The 23,816-nt window shown below is 40.7% G+C and overlaps 1 protein-coding gene across 1 annotated transcript in view; it reads left to right on the forward strand.

The window, feature by feature from the left end:
• The first annotated feature begins 2,378 nt into the window (after nt 1-2,378).
• RRP15 (ribosomal RNA processing 15 homolog) overlaps nt 2,379-23,816 on the forward strand; it is a 59,279-nt gene continuing 37,841 nt past the window's right edge. The window contains exons 1-3 of the mRNA XM_002717399.5: nt 2,379-3,169; nt 17,607-17,878; nt 22,234-22,331. Of these exons, the coding sequence (XP_002717445.1) occupies nt 2,962-3,169; nt 17,607-17,878; nt 22,234-22,331 (578 nt within the window). The 5' untranslated portion in view covers nt 2,379-2,961. The remainder of the gene's footprint in view (nt 3,170-17,606; nt 17,879-22,233; nt 22,332-23,816) is intronic.

Consider the following 23,816-nt stretch of genomic DNA (forward strand, 5'->3'; position numbering starts at 1 on the left):
GTTCGAGTACTTAGGTCCTGCAGCTAATGTGGGAGACCCAGATTGAGCCAAAATCAGCTAGAATGTTAGGCTGTTGTGGAAATTTGGGGAGTTAACCAGCAGATGGAAGACCTATCTCTCTGTTTTTCAACTAAAAAATGAAAATACATAAACTCATGGAGCCTATTTTATGAAGGGTCTTTGAAAGGTTCATGGAAAATGTTTATTATGGAACAACTATGCATGGATTTCAAAAAACTTTTGTACCAAGATAAACTTATCTTTTAATTCAATTTCCATCAGCTTTATGGACTGACTCATGTATTATTTTAAAGAAGAGAAATTTGAGTAACAAATCAACCATCCCTCCCCAGCAAGTTATTAAATTGCAGCTAAACATATTATACTTTCCATATATAAATAAACTATCACATTAAAATGTAAAATTTCCCAAACATAATTTTTTTGTGGGGAGGGAAACAGGCATTTAGCCTATGGGTTAAGATGCCCAAATCCCATATTGGAATACTTGGGTTTGATTCCCAGTTCCAGCTCCTGTCTCTAGCTTCCTACTAATTCATACCATGGGAGGCTGTAATGATAGCTCAAGTAATCAGGTTTTTGTCACCACGTGGGAGACCCTGGCTTGAGCTTCAGGCTCCTGACTTTTCTTGATCTTTGCAGGTATTTGGAGAGTGAGTTAGTAGATGGGAGCTCTCGCTCTTCCTCCCTAGCCCTCCCTGCCCTTCATATAAAAAAAAAAAAAAAAGAAATTTCCAGGTCATCAACTAGTATCATGAAAGAAATGCAAGATTTTCACGCTTCATATGGAGGAATATTTTTCCCATTCTACCAGTGCAATACTTTTTCTCTCTCACTTTGTTTCTTTCTCTGCAATTCTCTTCAGTGCTTTCTCAGATTTGATTGGAACTCATTATATAACATTAGGCAAAAACAAGTGCTAAATATGAAAAGACAACGGGAAATAGGTTTAGGACCACAGCATAGTTACACTGAGAGGCTCACACTAAGTAGGAAGCTGGGAGCTTCTAGGCACTAGCAACAACCTAAGAAGAACCTCTAAAGTACATCCCTTTCGTTAGCAAAAAATTGCAGTTTTCAAAAGTTTATGCGGAAATCTATTTTTCTTTCTTTTTATTTATTTATTTGACAGGTAGAGTTATAGACAGTGAGAGAGACTGAAAGAGAGAAAGGTCTTCCTTCTGTTGGTTCACCCCCCAAATGGCCACCACAGCCAGAGCTGCGCTGATCCGAAGCCAGGAGCCAGGTGCTTCCTCCTGGTCTACCATGTGGGTACAGGGGCCCAAGCACTTGGGCCATCCTCCACTGCCTTCGCAGGCTACAGCAGAGAGCTGGATTGGAAGAGGAGCAACCAGGACTACAACCCGGAGCCCATATGGGATGCCGGTGCGCAGGCAGAGGATTAAGCAAGTGAGCCATGGCGCCGGCCCCATGGGAATTTATTTTTCATAGACTGTATTTGGGATGTGATTTTCCCTGAACTTGTTTTCCCCTAATATATTAGGTTTTTAGAATGTGAATATAAAATATTTTATATAAAAATCAACCATAAGCCGGGACCGCGGCTCACTAGCTAATCCTCTGCCTGCGGCACTGGCACCCCGGGGTTCTAGTCCCAGTTGCTCCTCTTCCAGTCCAGCTCTCTGCTGTGGCCTGGGAAGGCAGTGGAAGATGGCCCAAGTGCTTGAGCCGTGCACCCGCATGGGAGACTAGGAGGAAGCACCTAGCTCCTGGCTTCGGATCAGCCCAGTGAGCTGGCTATAGTGGCCACTTGGGGGGTGAACCAATGGAAAAAGGAAGACCTTTCACTGTCTCTCTCTCTCTCTCTCTCTCTCTCTCTAACTCTGTCAAAAAAGAAATCAACCATAATTTGTTAAAATGAGGATTTTTTTGTTATGTTTTGGGTATTAAAAATCAAGAATCTCTACAGGCAAAACACTATAAACTTAGGGAAAACCTTTAGAACACGACTGTCCTACAAAGCATCGTGTAAATTCTTGCTGTTTTATCCCTGACTCATCAACCTCATCAGTAGTTGTATTCTGCCATCCATTCATTCATTCACTCCCCTCTAAAAATATTTTTTGAGCTCCAAATACAGGCCAAGTCCCGATGGTAGCCTTGCAGGCACAATAGCGAATGAGAAATGGCTCCTACCTTCAAAGAGCCAACTTTTTAGTGGAAAAAGTGGGGAGACTATAGTTCACAATAACCTAAAATACATCGCATGAACAAACAGAAGGCGCTGCAATGTCAAAGAAGGGGAAATGTTGAAGTACCACACTGTGTCCCGAACTAGGTACACTTATTGTTAATAAAAAGATTACAACGAATCAGGGGCAGACGGTAGTGGCGGGGCTGACAGCAGTTGACGGGCCACTCCACAAGGCGGCCGCAGGATGGACGCAGGGGCCTCGCGGGAAGAGGGTCCGCGTCCAGCGAGAGAGGGCCTAAAAGAAAGAAGTTAGCGCGAAACCACTGGAAGAGTTAATAAGAGGGAGAGTTTCTGATAAAGTTTCCAGGCAGGTCTCGCGTGTGGGGAATCTTTCCGGGGACAGGAGAATAGAATCATAATGATCGATTCCCGAACGGATTTTCCCTCGTTTCTGAGCTGCGGGCGAGTTTCGCGGGCACAAAACAAGCGTTTGGTGGAGCACCCCAAACTTCCGTTAACAAGGCAAAAGCGGGGGAAGCACTCGAAAGGGGACATCAAAGCGAAAGGAGCTGCGTTGGTGCCGCTTTGGGCGGCGGACCAGGGCAAAGGCGAGCTGGCGGAAGAATCGCCCGAGAGTGTACAGCCACTGAGTTTTGCTCTGGAGCCGACCTCATGCAAAAACGTCGGCAGATTTATACGTTTCCCCAATCTACGTTCTGACAGGTTCCAGCTCTGAAACCGCAGGCAGGCTGGCCCTGCCGCGGAACTGTTGTCTGCGGAACTACATGCGGAAGTTCCTTTCGTTGCCCCCGGACGCAACTCTGAGGGGTACTTCCGGTGAGAGAAAAATGGCTGCGGCCGTTGCGAGCTCACGTGTGAGTGCGGGGAAAAAGCTGAAAAATTCGCTAAAGAAGAAGAAGAAGGTGAAAATGATTGCCAAAGTCATAGCATCAGAGCTGGAAGAGGAGGTGAAAGATGCTTCCGACAGTGGAGGTAATGGGATAAGGCTGAGATTTGGCGGCCGGGCAGAGTTAAAGGGATGCGAGCGCGTTTGTCGCTAGATGCCGGGGTTTTAAATTGGCAGTGCCTCGGAGGGATCGCTTTGGTTTAATGAGTGGATCTGGGGAACTGGCGTTGCTAGAACGGGCGCTGAAATTTTAGGTTTCTGTATTTTTTGACTAGATACTTCCGGGATCACTGTTGTAAGTAGATCAAGCGAAGTTGCCGCTGTTTCCTAGAAGCAGTAGCAAAGGATGAAAGGAGAGGAAGAATTCGAAATTACAGGAGTGAGGCAAGTCTCATCGCGGGCGAGGAGCAAAAGGCCAAATAGTTAAGAGGAGGAAGGGTGGTGTGCTTGACTTTTCTTGGGCAGTAGGTGCGTTTGTGTGTTTGGGGGTTAGAGACCAGAGAGTAGTGATTGGAAGCTTAGTGGGTGGTTAAGGTGGAATCAATACAAATAACAGTTGGTAGGTGCCTCTCTTTTTGACTCTCTTTGGTGATGTTTCATAATCATAGAAAGGAAGAAATGAGTGAGTGTTTTGAGAACGTCAGCCATGAAGTGTCTATATTACTTCTCTTTATCGTGTTTCTTGGCACCAGCTTAAGGTGCAGACGGTTCCTGACTTCTCACTGCCTCTTCTTGCTTTGTTCTAGCTGATACCGAGGCAGAGATGTTCTTTCCTATTGTGTGTCTGATCTTAGCCGTCATCTCTCTTAAAATGACTCACTGGCCTTCTCATTTCAGAATAATATCCAGAATCCTTAGCCTGTAGGAGGGTACTTCAAAAAGTTTATCCAAAATGGAATAGAAGGATAAGTTTATTTTGCTGGAAGAATGTTGTAATTCATATAGAGTTCTTTCATAATATGAAACTTTTGAAGACTACTCCCCTTATCTGGCTCAGATTGTCTCTCATGGTCTGCCACTCTCCCCTCACTAACCAATAACTTGTCTAGCCATAGTGGTATTCTTGTGGTTTATCTTTTTAAAAATTATTTATTTATTTATTTGAATGAGTTACACAGAGCAAGAAGGAGAGGCATATGCAGAGGCAGAGGGAGGGTGGGAGGGAGAGGCGGGGGTGGGGTGGTCTTCCATCCACTGGTTCACTCCCTAGGTAACCACAATAGCCGGAGCTGTGCCAGTCCGAAGCCAGGAGCCAGGATCTTCTTCTGGGTCTCCCACGTGGGTGTAGGGACCCAAGGACTTGGGCCATCTTCTACTGCTTTCCCAGGCCATAGCAGAGTGCTGGATTGGAAGTGGAGCAGCCGGGACTTGAACCGGTGCCCATATGGGGTGCTGGCACTACAGGCCTTGGCTTTTACCCACTACACCACAGCTCTGGGCCCCTCCTTGTGGTTTATTTAACACATCAAACTAGGGTTTTGGCACTTGCTGGCTTCACCATGTAGAATACTTTGCATATGCTTGAATGTCTGTCTGCCTCAGTTCCTTCAATCTGTCATCTGCTGTATCAGAGAGACTTGTCTCTGACTACCCTAAAGTGGACCACCACTATTTTCCTTTCCTTCCTTTACTTTTTTCACTTAGTTCTTTGCCTTATTAGTTATCAGCATCTCTCAAACCATCCAACATGTATTTGCTGTGTAGTTTCTTGTTGGAATGTATGTTCCATGAAAGAAGAAACTGATGTACCCCCAGAACTAGTGGGCCCTTCACAGATAATGAAGTAAATGAATAACTGGACTTGTGACACCAACAAGAAGGAACTCTTCGCGCTATTTCAGTCCCTAGGGAATTAGCATCCTCCTTCCCTGCCAAATAATTTAAGGAAAATGCACAATTTGTTAAGCAGGGTTTAAACTTCTGATATTTCTGGTATTATATCTTAAAACTCAATGACACGTTCAAGCAGTGCTGTCCAAGCAAGAAACACTATTAACATTTGGATCAAAATGTTGGTGCTGCTTACAAATTTGGTTTGAAACTGAATTTCTCTATTCTGATTTATTGTTGCATTATTACAAATGCTGATTAGATTCTCAGGTTCTATTTGTATTGTAAATCAAGATATATTAGGTGTTAAGATTTTTCATAGCCTGTTTCAGACAAATTGACCCATGTGTTATGGCTGTCACTAAGCAGAGAAGTGACCAAAGATGAACCTTAGACTAGAGGTTAAAGCGAGATTTTTGTTAAGGGCCCTTTAGATTATATGAAAGAGAGCAGGTTCTTTATTTGTAGGTGGCAGGACTTTTCAGTAAGAGAGGGACAGATGTTTATAAAAATTACAGCTGGCTTTGTGGTAATTGCCACAGAGTTCCAGAATTGTGAAATCTATGTTAGGGCCTACAGTAGGACAGGGCAGGGAAGAGGGAGAATGGCCCCATGTGACATGTTTTAACAGAAAGGAAGTGTTCAATTTTCCAGCAGTCAGTTTCTACAGAAACTTGGAGCACCATAAATGTGGGACATATTATGCTGTTAGAGGAAGTAGATAGTAACAGTTACATTGTTTGAGCTTTACTGTGTGCCAGATACTGTTGTAAGTTCCTTGTGTGTGTCATTTGAATTTATTCTGACAACAACCTTGTGAAATAGATACTAAAATCCTCATTTTACCTGTAAGATTCTGAGGCACAGAGATTGATAATGTGTGCATTTCAACACATAAATTGATAAACAGGCGATTACAGCCAGTACTGAAGTTTAGCTCCAAAGTCTGCAGTCTTGACAGCATCCTGATACAGTACAAGGATCACAAGGGCATAGATGACTAAAAAAAAAAAAGGGCTATCTAGAAAGTAAAGGACAGAGCCATAAAATCCTTTCTAAGAACGAATTGGGAGCAATGAAATCTTAGTATTCAGACTTCTCTCATTCAGGAATGTGCCATCACTAAAGAAATATTTTTGTGATCAGGTTTCTATAGCACTTGTTCCAGTGTTTTAAACCATAGTCTGTCTTCTTTCCCGTCTTCCTCTTAAAAAATCCATATTTTATTTGTAGAAACAAATTCCTGTATTCAGTCAGTTGTATAAGCAGCAACTGTGTTAACACTACCTCTCAGTGACTTTGGGCCATTTGCTATCATCTTCAGTTTCCTCTTCTATGAACTGAACATGATAGTAATGTCCACCTCAGGACTGTTGTGAAGAGTAAATGATTTCAGATATGTAAAGTGTTTAATGTTTGGCATAAGGCACACACATAAATAATTGGCATTAATGATGATAATCTCTTTTCTGATCTAACACAGTTGATAGTTTTCTATTAGTTGGCTGATAAGCCTGGCAGCCTTTGATAACAATAGTGTTTGTAAGCTAGAGTCCTCTCCAGGAAAGAGCTTTGCATTCTATGAAAACTCTGATGGCATTTTTGTTTTACAGAGAAGAAAGCCTGCGTGAAATACCATTTCCTTTAGACTATAATACCCTCCAGTAGGAAACTGTTATATCCACAGATGCAGCATGTTAACTGTTTGCATTTCCTGCTCTGTAATCTACTAGACATATTTCTGGTAAAATTCAGGATTAAGAATATTGATTATGACAGGTGTTGATTATATCTGCTTAGTTGTTCCGTAGATTTCTCAAGCTCAGTATTTGTAAAACTGAAGCTACATTTTCCTTTCCCAAAGCTACATCAGTCTCTGAGAATGACATCACTATCTCTACTCCCTGCCCATACCAGAAACAACTGTCATCCTTTACTTTTCCCTTTGCTTCCACAGCCATTTGGTTTAATTTATTGGTTTCTCCTGTTGTCATCACCATAGGTCTTGCCCACATCTCTTTTGCTGATGTTGTTTGTAGCTTTGTGGCCTGTAATATGAGGGGACTTTAGAAAGTTAATGGAGGGGTAGGCACTGTGGCACAGCAGGCTTAAAGCCCTGGCCTGCAGGATCGGAATCCTGACTGCTCCACTTCCCATCCAGCTCTCTGCTAATGCACCTAGGAAAGCAAAATTCATGTTTGTTTGTTTGTTTGTTTGTTTTTGTACAATTACTTATTATTAGAGAGACAGATAGAAAGAGCTTTCATATGCTGCCTCACTCCCCAGATACCTATACCTACAGAGGCCTGAGCTAAGAACTGAAACTAGATCACCCATGTGGGTAACAGGGACTAAGCCATCACCTGCTGCCTCCTGGGGTGTACATTAACAAGAAGCAGGAATTGAGAGTAGATCTGGAACTCAAACACAGGCATTCTGGTAAGGGGTACGGGTGTTTTTAACTGGTAGGCTGAACTCCTGACCCACATTATCTTTAAATTGCATTTTCCATGAACTTTTTTAATCCCTCTTGTTTTTTCCCCTAGGCATTGTCTTTTTTTTTTTTTTTTTTTTTTTTTTTTTTCTTTTTTTAGGTTTAGTTATTTATTTGAAAGGCAGAGTTACAGAAAGACAGAGAGGTCTTACATCCACCAGTGTCCTCCCCAGATGCCTGCAACGGCCAGAGTTGGGCCGATCTGAAGCCAGGAGCTAGGAGCTTCTTCCCAGTCTCCCACACGGTGCAAGGGGAGAACTGGATCTGAAGTGGAGCAGCTGGGATTCAAACCGGCACCCATATGGGATGTTGGCACTGCAGTGGTGGCTTTACCTGCTATGCCACAGTGCTGGCTCCTGGCATTGCTTCTTAAATTACCAATATTGAAGGACCATTTTTGTTTTAAATTTCTATGCACAGATATTTAATTTTTTTAAAGATTAATTTATTTATTTGAAAGGCAGAGTTACAGAGAGGCAGAGGAGGAGAAAGAGAGAAAGAGGTCTTCTATCCACTTATTCACTCCCCAGGTGGCCGCAATAGGTGGAACTGTGCCGATCTGAAGCCAGGAGACAAGAGCTTCTTTAAGGCCCCCTACGTGGGTGCAGGGGACCAAGGACTTGGGCCATCTTCTCCTTTCCTAGGCCTTAGCAGAGAACTGGATCTGAAGAGGAGCAGCCAGGACTTGAACCAGCGCCCATATGGGATGCCAGCACTGCAAAGGGCGCTTCACCTGCTACGCCACAGTACCGGCCCCTGCCCAGATATTTTTAAAAAATCAGTAAAATGATAATAAAAGAATGACCATAAACATGACTCAGTGCTTGGCTAGTGTAGTGAAATCAAATTGCTGTAAAATTTTTCCAATGCTTGTTCTCAATTTATCAATTTGTAGTTGTTGCTCACTGTTTATGGGAATATTCTATAAAATTGCAGCAAACACTGAATTGGTAAAGATTTCATTGTTGCTTGTGGGGGAAATACTAGGGTTTTGCTCCTGGTAAGAGCATTTGTGTCAATTTATTCTATAACCTTGTTTTATATGTGTTTCTTTTTTAAAAGAAAATTAATATGTATTGTGTATTCATTAACATTGACCAGTAACAATGTAACTTGTGCCTGAACAAAGTTTATCCTAACACATGTATTTTCTCTGTGTGGTGCAGGATAACCCTGTGCTTGGGAACACTACACAGCACTTAAACATTATACTTGGGAACCATTTTAAACAGTGAAATTGCCCAGAAGAAGCACAAAAATAGAAAAATATGGCACTAAATAGACTTTAGGAAGACACCTGTTTATGATATGAGAGCTAAAAGAAGAAGGCAAAGTGCTGCCTTCTTCATCTCTACCTGGGAGCATACACACAGACTCAAATTTTTCACTGCTCTGAGCTTGTCTGTGAATGACTGTGAAAGTGCTATGAATGTTGATTACAAATAAAGTAGATGGTTTCACAAATACAGAATCAGTGAATACTGAGAATAGATTGCATCTTCTTGTAAGTTGCAGAGGTTTGTATACCCAACCTATGTGATCTGACTACTGCTTACTTCTCAGGGCTCACATCTTGTCATTTACTAGGTTATACTCCAGACTCCTGGTTTGTTTTGTTTGTGTGTTTTTTTTTTTTCTTTCCTTAAATTTGTTTATTCTAATTTATTTAAAAAGCAGAGATCTCTTCCATCTGCTGGTTCATACCCCACATGCCTACAATAGCCCATGGTTGTCCATTCTACAGCCAAGAGAGTGTGGACTCTGTCCAGGTAACCTGTGTGGGTTGCAGGGACCCAGGTACTTGAGGCATCATCTGCTGCCTCCCAGGGTGTATGGTAGTAGGAAACTGGATTGGAATTGGAGGCAGGATTTGATTCCTGGCACTCAAATATAGGCTGCAGTCTCCTAAGCAGCAGCTTAACCTACCACAGCACAGTGACCTCCCTACTCTTCTAGTCTCTTGAACCCAAGGTTCTCTCTCCCTTCCCAGCAGTACATAGGCTGTTACTTTGATAGCATATTCTTTTTTCTTTACTTTGTCTTAATCACTGTTTCTGTAACCTTTAGGTTTCAACTTAACTGTCTCCATCCATTTTTCTTTCAAGATTTAGACTTTCTGTGAATGGAGATAAATAATAAAGAACACTTTAATAAATTCAGTAATGTAGGTATGTTGGTTAAAGAGGGCTCATTCTTGGGACCCTCACTGGCATAACGGGTTGCCACCTGTGATGCCAGCATCACACATGGGTACTGGTTAGTGTCCTGGCTTCTCTGTTTCTGATCCAGTTACCCGCATATGGCCTGAGAAGAGCAGCAGAAGGTGACCCAAGTGCTTGAGCCTTTGCCACCTACATGGGAGCCCCCAATAAAGCTCCTGGTTTCAGCCTGGCTCAGCCCTGTCTGTTGTGGTCACTTGGGGAATGAACTAGGGGATGGAAGAGATAAGTCTCGGTCTCTTTCTCTTTGTAACGTTGATTTTCAAATAAATAAATAAATAAATAGATACATCTTTTAAAAATATAGATGGTACATTCTCCTTTAATTCAGAATGTGCTATTTACTAATGAGAGGTTACTGCTTTTCTCTGATGAAGTCATGTATTTCTGGAAAGGTGGCTCATGGGAACAACTTTTCTACTTCAGATAGTTGTGTCTCTGTGGCCTTGGTAGAGTATCATCAAAAGCTTTTAAGTTATGGTGCTAAGAAAGTATAAAGGCAGAGGCTTTAGACACATGAATAGTCAGTGCAACTTACAGACTTATTATTAAAGAGTACTGGCTCATTTTGTCAGGAAATTTGAATTAGGGCCTTATGTTTGAATTTTAACTGGGTTATAAACATCGGAGTGGATATTTGAATGATAGCAAAAATGACCCATGACATTTTTGGTAGTAAATCACCTCAGATGAAAGCATAAAAATAGTTGTTTGATGATTTCAAGTATTATAAAGGGCAGATGATAGTCTGCCTCTGAGTTGGTCTGAAATATTCAGATTTATTAAATTGATAGACTGTTGAAGGTTAGACACAAAGCCAACTAAACTCTTAGGGTGGTAGTCTTGGAGGGAAAGGCTTCTGTAGTCAGCCAAATCCAGGTGAAAAAAGCCTTGGTCATCACTGAGTGCCATGATCTGGTTGACCCCTCCCTTATGGCATGTGCCCATATGAACTGTAAAGTAGTTACGGGAAGATGGTAATTTCAGGTTTTCCGGACAGTTAAAAAGTCTGAAATTTTCTGGTCACATGCATGAAAAATGGTCATCTATTTCCAACTGAAGACAGGATAAATAATGCAGTTTAGAAGGTCCTAGGAGGTATCCCTTCATTTTTGATAAACTACAAAGCTAGATTAAAGATATAATAACCTAGCAGATAAATGTGCTTTTCATCAGACTGTAGCTTATATCCTCCTTCATCATTTCAGTTACTTAAAATAGCAAAGGAGCATGCCTAAAAAATGAAGTATATCATAGTCCTACTTGAGTGGTTTAGCAATTTATAGGACAGACTCAGGAAACAGATGCCTTTCAGTCTATATCTGCTTTGGCTTGCCCAGATAGCACATGTAATCACAACTGACAGTATTGTCCCATGGTAGCGCTTTCATTGTATTTTTGGTTATTTTTGTGGAAACCTGGGGTGACTTCATTTTTTTTCATAGGCTGTGCATTTTTAAAGGTTCTAAAGCATCAATTTTTTTAATATTCTAAATTTAGTAATAATTGGCAGGAAAGACCATGTGGCTTGAGCAGAACAAATGATTTACAAGTAAATGGGGAACAATAGTCTTAGAGCTTTTAATAACTAGAGGGGTTTGTATACTTAGGTAATATCAGAATGGGGGTGCGAAATCAGCCATTCTGGTTAACTGAGGCTTAGATGTAAATTCCATTTTTTTTTAACTTTTATTTAGCAAATATAAATTTCCAAAGTACAGCTTATGGATTACAATGGCTTTTTCCCCCCATAACTTCCCTCCCGCCCACAACCCTCCCAACTCTCGCTCCCTTTCCCATTCCATTTTAAATCAAACTTTGATAAACTATGATTTAAAATGTTTAACGAGTATCTGCTGTGTTCAGAACACACTATTCTGAATTGAATCTGATTCAAAGCTTTGTGGTATCTAAGAAATCCAATAGCCCTTCACTTTACCCTGTTATCATTTTGACCTTGAGGATTTTTTAATGGTTCTGAGCTTCAGAATCATCACCTGTGCACATAGAACTACTAAAAAAAGTTTCACAAAAGTGTTGTGAAGTGATGGTGCTTCTAAATACATATTAGCTAGTCACTATTATTATTTTGTAGGATAGAGACATTGACCACTTGTAAAATGAAATGGAAGGTAGCCTGCACATGATAATTATCTGGCACATGAATTTTTTTTATTTTTTATTTATTTATTTATTTATTTATTTATTTTTTTGACAGGCAGAGTGGACAGTGAGAGAGAGAGAGAGACAGAGAGAAAGGTCTTCCTTTGCCATTGGTTCACCCTCCAATGGCCGCCGCGGCCGGTGCGCTGCGGCCAGCGCACCGCGCTGATCCGATGGCAGGAGCCAGGAACTTCTCCTGGTCTCCCATGGGGTGCAGGGCCCAAGCACTTGGGCCATCTTCCACTGCACTCCCTGGCCACAGCAGAGAGCTGGCCTGGAAGAGGGGCAACCGGGACAGAATCCGGCGCCCCGACCGGGACTAGAACCCGGTGTGCCAGTGTCGCAAGGCGGAGGATTAGCCTAGTGAGCCGCGGTGCCGGCTATGGCACATGAATTTTATCATTATAGTTTCCACTCATTTTTTTTGGAGGGGTCCTGTTAAGTTTATGATCTCTTTCTTGCTTTCTCCCCCAAGTTTTCTGTGCCTTTGTTCTCTGATCATTGAAAGTCCTTATTTAGTACCAGCTGTGTGCCAGTTCTGTGCTGAGCACTTTTCATGTATTAACTCATTTAATCATCCTAACAACTGACTGAGGAGGTAATACTATTTTGATATATCTCTTTGTCTCTGTCTCTGTGTCTTCTTTCTCTTTCCTCTGCTTTCAGTTAATTAAAAAACAAAAACCTCTAAGGACTTAAGGTAAGTGCCAGAAGAAAAAAACAAAACAAAACACTGTCAGTTTGGCCTCTTACTGGAAGCACACACCTTAAAGGTAGAGCTTTAAACTACTTGCTCTTAATTTTGGAGTTAATATATCTTTTCCATAAATGAGACTATTATGAAATTTCTATTCTGATTTTGTATACTCAATTCTTTTTATATTTATTTCCATAAATTTAAAAGGCACAGTGACACAGAGGGAGTGAGAGGGCTAGGCCAGCTTGAAGCTAGGATCCTGGAATTCTCTCTGAGTCTCCCAAGTTGGTGGGTGGGGCCCAAGCACTTGAGCCATTGTTTTTTGTTTCCCAGTATGTGCTGCAGGAAGCTGGATCCGAAACAGAGTAGCTGCACTGGAACTGGCATTCTAATGTGAGGTGTGGACATCTCAGACAGTGGCTTGACCTTCTGTGCCACAGTGTTCTTTGTACTCAGTTTCTATCATACAGTCCTCAAATTTTTCAATTTCAGCCAGTCAACTTCCTTTCATAAGTATCTCACTTTAACATTGTCGTATCTTTGGACTTGCTGATTTCTTTTGCCTGTGATGCCAATAATATGGCTACATTAATAATTTTTATTTTCATGAAGAGCGTTGACTCAAATCTAGGATATTTTTGGTTTTGGGCTTGATGATCTTGCACCTTGATCAGTTAGCCTCGATGTAGAATCTTACTTCTTTGGCCTGTTCCGTTCTGTAGGCATTGAAACTCCACTTTGCCTTTTAAGAAAACTTTTCCTAATCTATTCCAGATAACAGCAAAAAGTCATCCTTTCTTTGTTTTTCTTTCTCCTTTTTTTTAAAATATTTTTTTGAAAAACAGCAACAGATACGGAGAGAGAAGTCTTCCATCCACTGGCTTACTCCCCAAATGGCCACAACGGCCCATTAGGCTGAGGCAAGGATCTAGGAACTCCATCCTTGTCTTCCATGTGGGTGGCCGGGGCCAACCACTTGGTCCTTCAACATGTGGCTTCCCAGGTGCATTAGCAGAGTGCTAGAATGGAAGCAGAGCAGCTGGGATTGCAGTTGTACTGTGATACAGGATGCTGATGACTTAATAAGCATTGGCTTACCCTGCTGCCCCACAGTGCCAGCCCTTCTTCATTGCTTTACTTTTAGAAAATTTAACAGATTTTTATTGCATTTGGCTACCTGATTTATCTGTCCTACTAAACTCTTTGAGTTCTTTGGAGAAGGAAACCCGATTTAGAGGTTTTAAATTTTTGTCCTTTCTCTCTGTCATTTATGGGTGCTCACTAAGTGTACGGGGATTTTAATTGTTCAATTCTTCTTACAACCTTCTGGTTCTAAAGACCAAGGAAAATTGGACTCACTGTCCTGCCGGCAGCTAACCGTATCTGGCTGGGAAATGGGTAAAAAGTTTAAAAGGAGACCAAAGGTTTGGAGGGAAAGGCAGGAGGAAATGAGAAGTACCTTATATCTGTCTCAGTAACTTATAGGTTTAATCCTGCTTTGTCTACTGTGGTAGCTTCTAGCCATATGTGGCTGAATTTAAGGTAATTAAAATAAAAATTCATTTCATCACTTGTACTAACCACATATGAAACACCAGTAGGCTCTTGTGGCCTGTTGCTAGTGGGCAGCTCTTTCTTACATAGGGCATTGCTATAATTGAAACTTTTAGTCTTTAGTTCCAATAATCATCCTTTGTAGTCTTTTCTTAATTTCAAGATTTTAGTAGAATGCAAAGTTAATATTCAATCTGAGGCCAGTGCCGCGGCTCACTAGGCTAATCCTCTGCCTTGCGGCACCAGCACACTGGGTTCTAGTCCCGGTCGGGGCGCCGGATTCTGTCCCGGTTGCCCCTCTTCCAGGCCAGCTCTCTGCTGTGGCCAGGGAGTGCAGTGGAGCATGGCCCAAGTGCTTGGGCCCTGCACCCCATGGGAGACCAGGAGAAGCACCTGGCTCCTGCCATCGGATCAGCGCGGTGCGCCAGCCGCAGCGTGCCAGCCGCGGCGGCCATTGGAGAGTGAACCAACGGCAAAGGAAGACCTTTCTCTCTGTCTCTCTCTCACTGTCCACTCTGCCTGTCCAAAAAAAAAAAAAAATTCAACCTGATACACAGGATTTCAAAGGAATTTTTCACATGTCTAACATGTCTAATAATTTTCTTCTGTGCCCTTAGACCCCTGGTTCTAGCTACTTCTGCTGTTGAAGATCAGTTAGTAGGGATAGATGTATGGCACAGCAAAGACACTTCTTAGGATGCTGGCATTCAGTACCACAGTGCACTGATTTGAGTCCTAAGTCTAGTTCCCATCTGGCTGCCTGCTACTGTGGACTCTGGGAGGAAGCAGTTGATGGCTCAAGCAGTTGGTTGGGTCTGTGCCACCCATGTGGGAAACTTGGATTGAGTTATGGGCTCTCGGCTTTGGCCTGACCTAGGCCCAGCTGTTGTGGACATTTGGGGAATGAACCAGTAGATTGAAGATCTTTCTCTCTTTCAAATTAAGAATAAAAGAATTAGTTAATAGAAAATTTGAGAAATTTGATCTTAGTAAAATACAGTAAAATCTTAATGAAAGAGTTTTACTTTCTCATTGTGTAGTGATAATTTTTGGCATCCTAGAAGTAAATCTTATTTTTCAGTATGCTAGGAGGCTTCATTATGTCATTTTAAATTTACTTATATACCATGTCATTTCCATTGGTAGTGAATAGCTGATCCCAAATCTCTTAGCTAAAGCGTCTTTAAAAAATAATGAAATGAAAACCATGACTTAGACAAAGTATTCTGGATTTTTTTTTATTGGTGGGCTGAGTGCAGGATATAGAAAATGGTATTATAAAAACTTACTGATTTATTGTGTGTCCATGATATGCATGTGGTGGTAGTTAAGCTGGGTGCAAAATAACATCACAGAAAAGTAACCAGAGTTTCGAAGTGGAGAATTGGAGTGGCCTATACAATCATAAAGCTTTTTGGCTGCCTTTACAATGCAGCTGAAAAATTTGAAATTTATTACAGTTTGTGAGTATATCAGGACAAAACACTAGATGTCAGTGTTGTAGTTTTGACATTCTATCAGGAACTAGTGGAGTATTTTCTGCTTTTAATCACTCATATTGACACAAACTTCTAAATTTTATCTTAATTCTTTACATTTAGATAAATATTTATTAAAAGAAACACTTTTCCTGAGAATTGTTTTGTTATTACTGTCTGCGTAGTACTACTGACTCTCAGGAACAAAAATGTTTTCAACATAATTTACAGGGAACACTGGTCCTGGGAGGTGCTTCTCTGGGAAAAATGTGGCCCTGGAATTTGGTATAGAGTAGATACACCCACTGTCATAGAACTGATAAAAGTGCTTTCAGCTTTTTATTTTTTTTTTTTTGACAAAATTTAGATGTGCACCTCTCTCTCTCTCTCTCTCTCTGTTTCTCTCTCTGTGTGTATGTGTGTATACTTACATTTATATATTTGTATATATAGTGGACAATCCTATAATTTTTATGTATGCCTTATATTTGTTTATCAAAACCTGTAATTACATGTTTTCACATGTCTTAAAGTAACTTAGTATATAGAAGAGAGCTTGAAATTAAATATGTGACATGGACCAGTGTTGGGGCGCATTGGGTTAAGCCACTGCCTGGCACACTGCCAATCCTATATGGGTGCCAGTTTTGAGTCCCTGCTGCACCTCTTCTGATCCAGTTCCCTACTAATGTGCCTGGGAAAACAGTGGAAGATGGCCCAAATGTTTGACCCTTGCCCCTACATGGGAGGCCCAGATGAGGCTACTGGGTCCTGATTTCAGCCTGGCCTAGCCCCTGCCTTTGTGGCCATTTGAGGAGTGAACCAGTGAATAGAAGACCTTTCTCTTTGACACTCCCTTTCTCTATCTGTAATTCTGCCTCTCAAAAAAATTTGCAATTCAGGTAGTTCTAGAGTCAACCAAAGAAAGCATGTTTGTTACCCAAAGATATTAATTCTGAGTGACAGCTGTTTGTTTATGTCTGAGTTTTCCTCTTCATTGATTTCTCAGCCTTTATTAGCTCTTCTTCAGCTTATTGAAAAACATCCCAAGTTACTAAGCTAGTGGATGATTTTCTCCTTTGAAGGATTTCCTAATAAATTCCATAGGTTTGTAAAGAACAAAATAAGCTCTCCAGAGGGCCCTGAGTCATGTAGATGCCCATACACTATACTGGCTGTCAATGCTGTGTTTGTTAGGGTACATTTAACTTCTGAAGTTGAGAAAGACTGCTGAACTTAAAAGACCCGAAACTTCTCAGTAAAAGGATTCTCAAGCAAAGCTGCTGACTGCACTGTTGTTTCTAGAAATCCTCTAACCCTAGCCATTTGAATCTTAAGTGATGAATTAATTTACTGGTAACTTGTATATGCTTTTTTCCCCCAGTGGTTCTGTATGATAAAATTCAATAGTGCACTTACAGATATATGTCTTCAACTCAGAATTTAGTATTTTCATTCAGTCACTGGGCAGTGCATTTAAATTTTGTTGTCTTGGGCATATCACTAGATTTTTTTCTCCAAAAAATGTTAAGATGCCTAATTTTATAGTGTTACAGCAAATTTTTAAAAATGGGGTTGGTTTAATTTTTTTAATATTTTTTCTGCACACAAGTTCAGAGCTTTAAATATCTGGACCAAATTCCTTAGAAAAGGTGCTTATGTGATTTTAATAAAATTTTATGTTATTATTTTTTGACAATGTCTGTTAGTTTCTTCAGGCTACTTTAATGATACAAGTAAGGTCCATGTACTTGAGTAATACTCTGCTGTAATTCCATGACGATATCAGTTGGTGCAGTCACCATTGTCATGTCAGACAAATGACAGATGTCATTAGATTTGTTCCTGATGCCTGGGTCCTGCGTCTTATAGCCACATTGCTTCCCCTGCTGGGCTGGGTCTTTGGGGGCTGATGACAATGGGGTAGATGATCCTACTCTTCTCCATTGGTTCTGTAGCAATTGAACTCAGAAAGTGCCCTCTTAAAAAAATGGGGATAGGTGGAGCTTCATGAAGAGTCCTAGGGATACGGCTCTGGCATAGACAACCTCTGTCCAGGATGTTACAATTTGACTTTTTTGCTTTTAGGATCTATAGGAAGCTGTGGATCAGAAAAGGGTCATTTTTCTGATGATGAAGCAATAGATGCTGACAATGAGGATGATGCTGAACCCTGTGACAAAGAAAATGAAAATGCTGGAGAATCATGTGCTGGAACTAATATGGGCTGGGCAGATGCCATGGCTAAAATCCTCAACAAGAAAACGCCTAAAAGTAAACCCACCATTCTAGTCAAAAATAAAGAACTGGAAAAGGAAAAAGAAAAGTTAAAGCAAGAAAGACTTGAGAGAAGAAAACAGGTGTGTTCTACCAGTTGTCTTGTAGATTAGATTGTTTGCTTTAGTTCTTACCTATACTAAATTGTTCCTTGCAGTCTTTGTCCAATTAACATTCCAGTTTTTTTTTAATTAAAGATTTTATTTATTTTATTTGAGAGGTAGAGTTACAGACAGTGAGAGGGAGGGGGAGAGGTGTGGGGGGGTGGGTTTTCCTTCCGTTGGTTCACTCCCTAAATGGCCACTGTGGCCGGAGCTGCACCAATCCAAAGCCAGGAGCCAGGCGCTTCTTCCTGGTCTCCCACGTGGGTGAAGGGACCCAAGGACTTGGGCCATCTTCTACTGCTTTCCCAGGCCATAGCAGAGAGCTGGATTGGAAATGGAGCAGCCAGGACTAGAATCGGCGCCCATATGGGATGTCAGTACTGCAGGCAGAGGATTAACCTAGTGCACCATGGCGCTGGCCCCAACATTCCAGTTTTTAATTTGCTTTTCATATAGGGATAGATAGCCAAGGTTATATTCAGAAATTTAAATTAGTTTATTGAGCATGTTCACTTTTTAATTATCTAAGCAAAGCAAGAGAACATAAACTCTAAGTTAATTTATCATTTTTTTTAAAGATTTATTTATTTATTTGAAAAGCAGAGTTACAGAGAGAAAGGGAGAGACAGAAACATAAAGAGAGGTCTTCTGTATACTGGTTCACTCCCCAGATGGCTGGGCCAGGCTGAAGCCAGGAGCCAGGAGCTTCATCTAGGTCTCCCATATGGGTGCAGGGACCCAAGCACTTGGGCCAATCTCTGCTACTTTTCCCAGGCCATTAGTAGGGAGCTGGATGGGAAGTAGAGCAGTGGAGACAGGACTGGTAGCCATATGGGATGCTGGTATCGCAGATGGAGACTTTACCTGCTATACAACAACACCAACCCTGAAAATTTATCTTTTTGATTTTTTTAAATTTATTTTATTTATTTGAAAGACAGAGTTACAGATTGAGGTAGAGGCAGAGAGAGAGGTCTTCCATCCACAACGGCCAGAGCTGTGCCGATCTGAAGCCAGGAGTCAGGAGCATCTTTCGAGTCTCCCACATGGGTGCAGGGGCCCAAGGACTTGGGCCATCTTCTGTTGCTTTCCCAGGCCATAGCAGAGAGCTAGATTGGAAGAGGAGCAGCTGGGACTAGAACTGGCACCTGCCCATATGGGATGCCTGTGCTTCAGGCCAGGGTTTTAACCCACCGTGTCACAGTGCCGGCCCGAAAATTTATCTTTTTAAAATCGGCTAATTAGGGGCCACTGCTATGGCATAATTGGTAAAGCTGCCTCCTGCAGTGCTGGCATTCCTTGATGGGTACTGGTTTGAGTCCTGGCTCTTGCACTTCTGATCCAGCTCCCTGCTAATGTACCTGGGAAAGCAGTAGAAGATGGCCTATGGGCTTGGGTCCCTGCACCCATGAAGGAGACCCAGAAGAAGCTCCTGGCTCCTGGCTGTATATCGTCCTAGATCCTGTTGTTGCAGCCATTTGGAGAGTGAACCAGCAGATGGAAGATTTAGGTCTCTGTCTCTCTCTCTGTAACTCTGCTTTTTAAATAAATTAATTAAAAAAAATCATGCAATTATACATGTAGCAGTAGTTCCTGGGTCTAAATATTTTGTTCATTTTAGCTGTGTGCTGACTTTATTAGGTTCTGAATTAATAGAAGCATGTTAAATTCTTTTATTTCCCTAAAAACCTACTTCATAATATAAATCTGTGAGTATATGACAGGTTGAGTTCTACAAACTGATTATTTTAATATTTGATAAACTTTATTTGTTATGATTTTTTTAAACCACTGATAATGGAAGTTGGTATAATCATTGAATTAAAGGCTAAACATTAGATGTAAGTTTGCTGTTAAATACTATAAAAATAAACTATGGTAAGGGTTTTATATCCCTTATACTTGATGAAGTATCTGTATATCTGAAATATTTGTTTCCTGAAATAAGTTAAAAAAATGAATTTCAATCAGTATATAGTACTAATTTCTATGAGGCATTTTATAGGTAACAATGAAAGAAAAATAGTTTTGGATTGGCATGTATTTCCTTTATGTTTACTCTTCCCTTGTCTTGTTTGCTTTTAGTACAGATGACTGTATGAAAGGCTACATAAAGGTGGAACTTTTCAAATGTTGCTCATAGAAACATAACATTTTCTATTACTTCAATATTCTCTTTATACTTTATGAAAATTTTTGTCTATAAATCTTACAGCTTGCTGTCCAGCTGAAAATTTGAATCTGTATTATCTGTCAAAAGCTAGAAGAGGCTTTAAAAATACCTGAGTCTTTAATTACCTTTAGTCCCAAAGTTCCAGTGAGGGTAAGAACCATGTTTTGAAACCAAGAAGAATGAGTTTTTAATTTTGTTCTAGGTCAAAGCTATGTTAAAGTTGACACTGTCCACATAATGCGTGTGAACACATGTTGATACCAGAACATGACACAGCATGTATCAGTGCTCCTTGTATACATTTTTGAGAATATTCATTAATGCTAAGTATTATAGGTTTCCAGTATATTTGCCACTTATTACAAAAGGAAAAAATACTTTTCAAAATGAAAGATGGTCTGGTATTTAACATACATATTACTCCTTGAGTATTATTGATAATTGACTATTCCAAACTTATAAATCAGATTTGTTTTTTATTTCTGGCATAGTGTGAGTGAATTTTTTGACTGCAAAAATTAATTATCTGGAGAATAATTTATTTTTTTAGAAAGGAATTAGGCTGTATTGTAGTGAGAGCAGCAATTTGGTTTACTGTGATTTCATTTATGAAAAATGAAAGTGAAGGAAATGAAGAGAGAAAAGGTATCATTTCCACTGATCTTTTTTTTTTTTTTTTAAGATTTATTTATTTATTTGGTAGGGTTACAGAGAGAGAGAGAAGGAGAGACAGAGAAAGATCTTCTGTCTGCTAGTTTACTCCCTAGATGGCTGCAACATCCAGGGCTATGCCAGGCAGAACCCGGAAGCCAGGAGCTTCTCTGTCCCACATGGGTGCAGGAGCCCAAGGACTTGGGCCATTCTCCGCTGCCTTCCCAGGCACATCAGCAGGGAGCTGGTTCGGAAGTGGAGCAGCTGGGACTCAAATCAGCACCCATACGGGATTTTGGCACTGCAGGCTGTGGCTGAACCCACTGTGCTGCAACACTGGCTCCTCCACTGGTCTTTATTACTGGTTTTGATGCTATGGAAGCTTAGTAGCTTCTTGGTAATTAGTTCATCATATTAGTACATAATTAAAGAAAATTTTTTTAAAGATGTATTCGAAAGACAGACACTCTCTCTCTCTCTCTCTCTCACACACACACACACACAGAGAGAGAGAGACAGAGAGACTCTTCCATCCACTGGTTCACTCCATAAATGGCCCCAATGGCCAAGGGTGCGCCAGGCCAAAGCCAGGATCCAGGAGCCTCATCGGGGATTCCCATGGGGGTGCCGGGGCCAAGGACTTAGGCTGTCTTCTTCTGCCTTCTCAGGTGAATTAACAGGGAACTGGATAGGAAGTGGTGTCCATACCTGCACTGCAGACAATGGCTTAACCTGTTATTCCTCAACACTGGCCCCATATTAGTATATTTGATATCTGGTTAAATGTTAGTCTCAAAAGGAGACCTGAATAGTCAGGTGGTTGGGACTAGGATACTATTTGCAGATAATTTTGAATTAGAGAATGTTGTCTTTTGGATCTTATTTCACAGTTTCTCTTCTATTTCTGCATAAAAAGAGGTAATCAGTTAGCAGTCACTTGTGGCTGATAGGACATATATGGCAAAGATATTGGTCATGTGTGCTTCAAGAGGAGAAATGGATTTAAATGATTTTGTGTAAAGAAAAATAGTTGTATAAACATCTAGAAATGATGGTGTTCTTTTAAAAGCTGATACATGTTCTACATTCTTAATGCTGAGGAAGTTAGATTCTGAAAATAAGGAGAAAAAGTATTTATGTCTGTAGTTACCAAAGAAACTGGTGTGGCGTCTTCCTCTGCTTCTCTCATGATTGGTGATGGCAGATCAAGCAGTAGCTCTCTCATACCCTACCTAGTCCTGCCTGGCTGAACGTGCTGGCTGCTGTCCAGACCCCTGCTGTCAGAGAACCTGAAAGAAACTCACTTTGTGCTTCTCACATGACACGCTGAGTGCTAACCACAGACTCTCTGAGCTGAAGCCCTAAGATTGTGGGTTTTTTTAAAAGTCTGTATGACAAACTAAACCAGAATGATTTATTACCTTTGTCCTTTCACAGAATATCATATCAAAGTTTGCTGCACTTTCAAAAATGTCTAATGTTCTTTCATATAACAATATTTATAACACAGCTTGATAAGAGGCGGGAGTGGGAAATGATGTGCAGAGTAAAGCCAGATGTTGTCAAAGACAAAGAAGCAGAGAGAAATCTTCAGAGAATTGCAACGAGGTAAGACTGGTTTTGCCCTTTAAAAAATAAATCTAGTAAAGCTTTGATAGTGATCTATATTTTATCAGATTTGATTCTTAAGCTCTGCCTTCTCAGAGCCAAGTGATATATTTCTAAGCCAGCTATTCAACACTGAATTCAACCAAGGATTTTGCAGGTCTCAAGAGGCAAGAATATAATGTGCTAAGTGTATATTTGGTATAAACCTATTTCGGTTTATCTTGTTTTTACAGCTATGAGAACTGTGTAATCAGACCTCTTGCTGCATTTCTCTTATAATAGTTATCAGAATTTATGGCACTAGGTGATTATTTTTATCTTGTATTACATTGATGATATAGCATATTACACGTTATGGCAGCTTCATGCTCTCCTTTTCACTCTTGTCCTTTTAAAAAAATTTTTTTTAAATCATTGGCACCAAACATTTATTTCATGTCTTCTGTGTCCAGAGATAAATAGGATATGGTAGCTGCTAGGTAGTCCTTTGCCAAATCATCTGTAGGTAGTAATCTTTTTTGAAGACAGAGGCATATTCTATGTGTTAGGAATATACAACAGGAGATTGTCTGGGAGAGTTGGGGAAGGCTTCACATTTAAATTGCTATTTAAAAATACAGCAGTTATATCTAATAGAATTACTTTTAAATTCTTAGCTACCTAAGTTATTTTGATCATTTTTTAATCCATCAGAATGTTACATAATGAGATAGTGTGGTGTGGTGATTAAGGGCATGGGTGACAGGGTCAGACTCTTAGGTTGAGATCTCAACAGTGTTACTAGCTGTGATTTCTTGGACAGGCTACTTACTTTCTCTCTGTCTCAGTTTACTTGTAAAGAGAGGATAATGGTATACCCAGCGCATAGGTGCTCTCTGAGAATTAAATGAATTAATACGTATGATGAACTTGGAAAAATGCAGGGTCAGGACATGACAGTGAGTTCCTTCTTAAATTTATATCCCAGCACCTCACTTGTTTCACCCTGGTCCTGGTGTGAAATGTGTAGAATTTTATTGTTCTTAAAAAACTAATAAGCTAGCCTGCTAAAGTATTTTGAATGCTGTAGATATAAGAGACTTTTGGGTCAGAGACAAAGGACTTTATTACTCATGGCAAAAGCAGTAGCCAGAGCTCACATTCCCATTGGTTCCCATTGTCCCACAGAGGCAGTGCAGGTGCCCTAGATGGATGCCTGCACATACAGTGGGTAATGCTACAGGAAAGGAACACTGCGTTGAGGAATCTATCACTATTTTAAAAAATATTTTTATTTATTTATTTGATAGAGTGATAGAAACAGGGAGAAAGAGAGAGAGATTGAGATTGATTTTTCCCTCCACTGGTTCCCTTCCCAGATGCCTACAAGAGCTAAAGTTAGACCAGGCCAAAGTCAGGAGTCAGGAACTCCCGTAGATTAAGGGTCTCCCATGTGGATGACAGGAACCCAAGGACTTGGGCCATTGTCTGCTACTTCCCAAGCAG

The sequence above is a fragment of the Oryctolagus cuniculus genome, chromosome 13 (assembly GCF_964237555.1).
Source record: "Oryctolagus cuniculus chromosome 13, mOryCun1.1, whole genome shotgun sequence".
NCBI lineage: Eukaryota > Metazoa > Chordata > Mammalia > Lagomorpha > Leporidae > Oryctolagus > Oryctolagus cuniculus.